Below are 7814 nucleotides of genomic sequence, written 5' to 3'. Positions count from 1 at the left end.
TTGAATCTTATAAAAAGTTTTATAAAACATCTTAAAAATAAAATGAAAAAGGTAACTATTCCCAAAGAAAGCATAAACTAATTAAACATGATACAAGAACAATATGAAACATATATAGAACTCTTTAAAAATTTTAATTATCACTATACACTTAATTATAATATTACAGATCAAAATAGTACCAATGAAGAAAGTGATAATAAAAAAGATAAAATCTTAACTATTAATCCAATAGTAAAAGAAGAACAAGCAACTATTAGTATAAACTTTTTATCCTCTAAAGAAGTAGATGAAGAAATATAAACTAAACCTACACCTATAGATTTAAATCAACAAAAAGTTGATAAAAAAAAAGAAAAATAGGAGAAATTTCTAATCAAGAAATAGATGATCAAATAAATTTTTTTAATAGAACTGAAGATGATATTTGCAAAGATGGAATAAAATAAACTGGAACACATTTGGAAACTATTGTAGAACCAATACCCTAATATAACTTTATTGAATCTTTAAACAAAAGATCAGTTGCACAAGGAGAAACATATTTAGATCTTTCAAAAGTCTCTATTAACAACTATGAAAAAACTATAGACAATTGGGTGCAATTTATGACTATTTTAGTAAACAACTACAAAGACAATTGGTCTAAATAAAAATTTTTAAATTATTTTTGTGGAATATTTTAAGAAGATATTTTACAATTTTTAAGAAAATGAGAAAATTCAGAGACTGAAAAAGCTCAAAAAGAAATTTTTCTAAATCAATTTGCCACTAGACCAGGTTTATTAAAAAAATACAACAAACTTGTTGGAAAATGAATTTTGTGGTACAAAAATATTAAATAATGAATGGAAATTTGGTTATAAATCACAATAAAAAACTTATTTTAAAAAATACAAAATGAATAGAAGATATAAATTAATCAAATGGAAGCCTAAAAAGAATAAGTTTGATAAAAAAAATTTGTTAGAAGAAAAAGTTTGAAGAAATCTAAATGTAAATATTTTATTTGTAATGAATAAAAGGCATATTGCACCTAAATGTCCTAACAAAGAAAAAAGTGCTAAAAAGATCATTAAAAATTTTGAAGAACAAGATTTAAAAATTTTTTTTGAAAAGAAATTTTTAAAGATGAAATTATTTACGAATTAATCCTTGAAATGGATTTAGACTCGGAAGACGAATATATTTTTATGATGAATCTTAATAATATTTCTGAAATTAATAATCAAAATATTTGAGAAACAGAAAAGATATCTGCTGAAGATTAGCAACGTACAAAATTAAGTGATGTTTAGGATAAGAACTTAATATTTCAAATGATAAGCTAGAAAAATTACAATCATTAAAAAAAAAAAGATGAAATCTATAAGCTTTCTTTTTTTTTTTTTTTCCAAAATTTACACCTTGGGTTCAAAGGTATATAAAAAAATTTAGTGGAAATACTATAACTAATGATTTTAATCAAAGATCAATCAATACTCTATTATTCACCAAAAAAAAAAAAAGCATATGAAAGAAAAATACCCTAGGGTCGGATATATTTACTTAGGATCATAATGATAACTATTAAAACTCTATTTAGAACCGATGGTAATACACCAATTATAGTGGTTCTAATCGATAAAAGATTTAAAGATCTTATTAAAGCCCTAATAAGAGGAATTCAATCAAATTTAGTAACAAGAGTAGTTTGGTTTAGAGTAAAATCAAATTTCTTTATTTCGATCAATGATTCATTAATAGAAGATTATTTAAGACTTCCAGTAATGACAAAAAAGCCAAAACTTAGAAATATGGTTCATGATCTGTCTATTAATTAGATAGTCATAAATGAATTCACTAATCAAACTTATGCATCTATTAAAGAAATAGATTAAACAATTATAAAAAATTTTTAATCTAGATCTTTTTATTAAAAAATCAAACTAAGATTACTAAATTTTAAAGATTTGTCTATACCTACTGGATTATGTAATTGAAATATCAATATTGGGTAGCCTATCAACTACTATCCAACTTAATTTTTTTTTTTTTAACCTTTCTATAGTCAGTGACCATGTTTCATGAAAAGTGCCTGATGGTCATGAATTGACTAGGCTGCAAATATCAATGTAGGCCGTGTCTTATTGATTTTTTTTATTTTTTTTTTTTAAGAAATGGGAGTTTCCAACACTACTTGAAAAATATGTGGAGAAAGAAGTTACCATAAAAAGAGCTTTGAAAACCAAATGGCAGTAAGGTCCTAGCCTATGACAAACAAGCACCTATACAAATATTAAATATACTTGATTTTATTTTAAGAATTAAATTCAATTTCTTTTCAACAATAAAACATTGGAATTTCATTTTGAAAGAGAAAATTAGATGTGTTTTGTTTCCCATTTCATCTAATTATTATGTAGTAGGTGTGTTGCAATGAATTAATGCAAAAGACAATTCATCTAATTTTTTTATAGCGTCTGTTCATAACGGAAAGTGAGTTGCTTAAACATTATATCAGATCAAAATTTTCGATTTTGCCCACATTTTTTTTTCTTTAGTGTGTGCTTCATCTCATATGCAAACTATTCTTCGACTTTTCACTAAGCTTTGGGCTTTTGTATCTCAACAATTAATGCTTGGCAAGACAAGTTTGGCTTGGAATTTTGACAAAAATTGTAAAGACTAACCCAAAGGGGAGGAGTTAGTTGCAGAAGTAATGCATAGAATACATAGCTAATTCTACTTGAAATCACTTTGTCTCTAACTATGTAAGTTTATGATTAAATAAATATTGAAAAAAAACACTGTAATTTCACTTTCTAATTTTCAGTTATATAAAATATTTTTACTTCGATTTTATTGTGGAGTCACAGATTGTAAAAAATAGATAGGAGTAACGTAGAAATGTTGAAGCAATTTTGGTTGCTATCATCAGTTCACCAAAACTCCAATTACATGTACCAGCATACGAATGAACTTTCTCTTTTTTTTTTTTTATGTTATTTTCTAATCTACCACTAATATTTTATCATTGTATGCATTTATGGTTGATAAAAACAGTACATGCATGAGCTCATCCGAATCCACGATTTCTAAGTGTGAGTATTAACGATATGCATTAAGTTGGGACGAGATGAATTTTTGTCTATCTCGAGTTCAACTTCATTTTTAAAAAATATTTTATCTAATTTTGACCTATTTTACATCAAATTATTAATTTTATATTTAATTATGATATGATATGATATGATATATATATAATTTGCATCTGGTTTGTCTTTAACATGAAACTAATTAAATTATTTGAGTTTAATATTATACTTATAAACATATTATTTTCAATATAAATTATAATTTAATTATAAATAAGTATAATATTTTAAATAATATATTAAATAATAATTTTAGCAATATAAAAATATTAAATTAAATATATAATAAAATATATATTTATATATATCCGTGGCTAGTAGAGACTCCATCTTCGACCCGCCTCCGATCTGTCTTAATCTCTATCGAATCGAGGTTAAATCAAAACCCGTCATCTTTAAATATGCTAACGGATCCCAACATCAATGGTAACGATTGGATCTTCTTAAAACAGAGTAATGCAGTAAAAGAAAATTCAATAATTGTCCTTTTGCTTTCCATGTCCAAAGTTAAATCGTCAGGCCCACCATAAAGAAAAAGGTTCACACAACTTTTGATAAAAGAGAACCACACCCAGCTAATACATAGAAATTAAGAACACCGTGCCAGATACACTCATTCACTTTGAAGTCCTAGAGAAAGAAGAGTAATTTGGACTCTGTTTACGATCAGCAGGAGAAATGGAAGAGGCTATTGTCTCCTTAGCCATTGAAAGGATCTCGGATTTACTCTTTCAAGAAGCAGTTTACCTGCGTGGAGTTCGTGAGCAAGTGAAGCGCCTAAAGGCTGAACTAGAACGGATGAATAGCTTCTTGAAGGATGCAGACTCCAAGCAAAAGCAAACCGAGCTTCATCGCACTTTGGTGAGACAAATCAGAGATGTTGCTTACGATGCTGAAGATGTTATGGACACCTTTGTTCTTAAAGTTGCACATCAAGGAGGCTTTCATGGAATCACCAAGAGATTCACCTCCATTTTCACCAAGCCTTTTCATTTGCACAAAATAGGTGTGCAGGTCAAAGCAATCCAAACCATGCTTGAAGACATTTCCAAATGTCTTCCAGTTTATGATAAGATATCTCGTAAAGGAGAGGAGTCTAGCTTTAATGATAAGATATCTTGTAAAGGAGAGGAGTCTACCTCTGATTCCAGAATGCAGCAACAGCAGCGGCTAAGAAGAGCATATACGCATGTTGAGCAAGTGGTTGTTGGCTTGCAGGACATGACAAAGATTGTTTTGGCTCGGTTGATGACAGAAGAAGATGAAGAAGAAGAAAAAGAAGATAGACCTCATGTCGTTTCCATAGCTGGAATGGGGGGCATTGGTAAAAGCACTCTTGCAAAAAAAGTATACAAGCACGATGATGTGAGACGACATTTTGATTGTTTTGCTTGGGCTTTTGTTTCTCAAAAATGTATGCCAAAAGAAGTTTTCTATGATGTCCTCATAAAAGTTCATTCTCCTAAAGAAGAAAGAGAGCAAATTGATAAAATGCCCGAGCGTAAGTTGATCAAAAGACTTTATCAAGTCTTGAAAGAAAAAAAATATTTGGTAGTCCTCGATGATATCTGGAGAAGTGAAGATTGGAATTGCCTTAGACCTGCTTTTCCACAAGGGAAAAAGGGAAGCAAAATTTTATTCACAACACGAAACAAGGATGTGGCATTACGTGCAGATCCTCGCAACTCCCCAATAGAGCTTCCACTTCTTACTGATGATCAAAGTTGGGAGCTTTTCAAGAGGAAAGCATTCCCTAGAAATACAACGGAGTCTGATGCTGGCTTAGGAGAATTTTTCGAGACGCTAGGAAGAAAGTTGGTGAAAAAATGTGGAGGGCTACCTCTGGCAATTGTTGCGTTGGGAGGCTTGCTAGCAACTAAAAAATCACCCGCTCAGTGGGAAATGGTTCAAAGAAACATGCATGCACGCTTAAACGAGGTTCAACTACAAGACCATCAGAATGATGCTGTGAAAGGAATTTTGGTTTTAAGCTACAATGATTTGCCCTATTATTTAAAACCATGCTTCTTATATCTTGGCCATTATCCAGAAGATTGGGAGATCTCAAAGAAGGAGCTCATTCGATTATGGATTGCTGAAGGTTTCATTTCACCATCAGTTGGAAGCAGAGAAATGTTGATGGAAGATGTTGCTGAACAATTCCTGGAAGAGCTGATAAATAGATGTTTGGTTCAAGTTAGCAAGAGGGATCGTACAGGATTAGGTGTGAAAACATGTTACATGCATGATCTCTTGAGGGACTTGTGCGTGGAGAAAGCGCAAGAGGAGAATTTCTTGGAAATTATTCAGCCAAAGGATGTGACTTTGTCGGCATCTATGTCACGAAGAATTGCTATTCATCCTACCAAAAGGTATGTTTCTTTGAAGGGAAAACATCCACAATTACGTTCTCTGTTGCTCTTTCAAAATGAGAAATTGATAAAATTGCACATTTCAATCTGCCAAAACTTCAAAAATTTAAGAGTCTTGAGAGTTGTGGAAAGGACGAAAAAAGAGTGGCGTGTGTCAAGTGGAATTGGTAATCTACATCATCTGAGATATTTGGAGTTAGAAAATCCTGGAAAAATCATCTTGCCACGATCTTTTGGAAAGTTGAAAAGTTTACATACTTTACACGTCCAAAGTTTTGGATTGACAATAAATCTTAAAGTTCTATTCAATATGGAACGTTTAAGGCATATTTTATTATTTGACTATGATGGGCGATTTCCTGGCCCTGCTGAATTGTGGATACCGCCAAGGATTACTTCAAAAAATATTGAAACTTTAAAGTACATTGGGGTTGAGAATTTAATTGAAAATAATGCAGTGTTCGGCTTGGCTAATATTCAGAGTTTAGGAATATTTTTTAGGAGATCAAAAGATGTTAAGACTATCCTAAAAGCACTGGTCGAATTACATCGCCTTCGGTCATTGGACATGAGATTTTCATGGGATTCATGGGATTCACGCCAATCATTTCCAAACTTGGAACCCCTTTCTGGGTGTCATCACCTCTCAAAACTATTCTTAGATGGGAAGATAGAAGAAGATCCACAATCTATGCATCATGTTTTGAAATTTGTTCCAGCAAACATTGCCAAGTTAACTTTGGTGAATTCCGGGTTGAAGCAGGATCCAATGCCTGTATTGGAAAAGCTGCCTCATTTGAGGACTCTCCGCTTATGTCGGGGTTCATACAAGGGGACTAAAATGATTTGCTCTGCTAATGAGTTTCTTCAACTTGATTCTCTTGAAATTAAAAGTTTACCAGAATTAGAAGAGTGGGAGATTGAAGAAGGCGCAATGCCATGTCTGCGGAGTTTGTCTTTGTTTAGTTTAAATAATTTGAGGATGATTCCAGAAGGGTTGCGGTACATTACTGCTCTCCAAGAAATGGGATTAAGATTGATGAATAGGTCATTGGTAGAAAGGATTCAAGTGATAGACGGGAGAGAAGGAGAAGATTTCTCTAAAGTCAGCCACATACCCTCCATCCAAATATTTCACACAGTTTTACGACAGAAAACTCTAATTTGGCATGTGAGTTATTTGTTTTTATATAAAATAATAGTCTCTTTAGTTTGTTATTTGGGACTATAAATATGCATATATATCATTTCCTTTCTATAAGAGATGATGATAGATGCCATTTTCATCTTTGGTGTAGGTATGCTAAGAAAGGCACTGATACGAGGCAGAGTTGGATGCTTTTGTTTGATCAATGAAAGGCAATCGTGCTAATAAGCGTAAGAAGAGGCTGGCTCACTTCGATTTGCTTTTTGGTTGTTTCAAAGTCTGATTTGTTTCTTTTTTCCTTCATAGTTGATTCTGATGGTCAAGTGCTTTTAGGAAATGAATTGCTGTGAGGTTTAATGAACTGGCTGTTATTGGTTTTAAATGTGGAGTGTATGAAGATTATCCAAGTGTTGATGGCAAGCTACTTATAGTTTTATTTTCTGAATTTATTTCTTTTTAAAGACTTTTTTCTTTTTTATAACTGACTTTGTTTAACTGTTTATCTTTACTAATAAACATCACTGCTTGTAGACTGATAAATTAGTACAAAAGGAGAGCAAAAGTAATTCTTGATTCATTGAAAATTTTCATGTTCGACAACAGAAAGATCAGTAGCAGAAATGCTTCTGAACTTTCCTGGAAAAGAAAATTGTTGAGAAACCGGCAATAACAGCAAAATCCAAGCTGTATTTAGGTTGCATACGTATTTTGTTCATAATTCTTCAAGCAAAATAATGGACGATGTCAGAAGAACTTCTGAGTGTTTTGTTTGACTCCTAAATCCACTATAAATCAAGATGTCTTCAGAAACAAAAGACTCGGAGCGTGCTTGCAATGAGATTTCTTAGAGCTTATTCAGACATGCATATCCAAAAAAAGTAAGCATCAAATTTAAAGCTGAAGTTAAGAAAACATGAAAAGGAATATCACATTTACTGGTGCAATTTTGATTTATTATCACCATCAGCCCAAAGAGATTGAATGCTACTTTACTACAATTTGTGCATCAATAGGTAATTAATAGAATCGAAAAGAAGAAAAGAAAGGAAAGCCCACATGCCTTCCTGAGGAGTTTTATTTTTACTTCAAGTTGTCAAGATTTGCTAAAAATTCTAACACTTTATCAAAGACCATGCTACCAAGTACCAACAGACCTTG

General features: G+C 31.5%; 1 protein-coding gene across 1 annotated transcript; it reads left to right on the top strand.

The window, feature by feature from the left end:
- The first annotated feature begins 3554 nt into the window (after nt 1–3554).
- On the top strand, nt 3555–7428 carry LOC111297602 (putative disease resistance protein At1g50180). The gene is made up of 2 exons (XM_089741622.1): nt 3555–6680; nt 6808–7428. Exons 1-2 carry the CDS (start codon nt 3816–3818, stop codon nt 6814–6816), a joined length of 2874 nt encoding a protein of 957 aa, XP_089597748.1. The 5' UTR covers nt 3555–3815; the 3' UTR covers nt 6817–7428.
- Nucleotides 7429–7814: the final 386 nt, after the last annotated feature.

This window comes from Durio zibethinus, chromosome 12 (genome assembly GCF_047325235.1).
Source record: "Durio zibethinus cultivar Kanyao isolate XHJ-2024 chromosome 12, ASM4732523v1, whole genome shotgun sequence".
NCBI lineage: Eukaryota > Viridiplantae > Streptophyta > Magnoliopsida > Malvales > Malvaceae > Durio > Durio zibethinus.
Note: the sequence above shows the minus strand (reverse complement) of the source record. Positions and strands in the feature narration are given on the sequence as shown.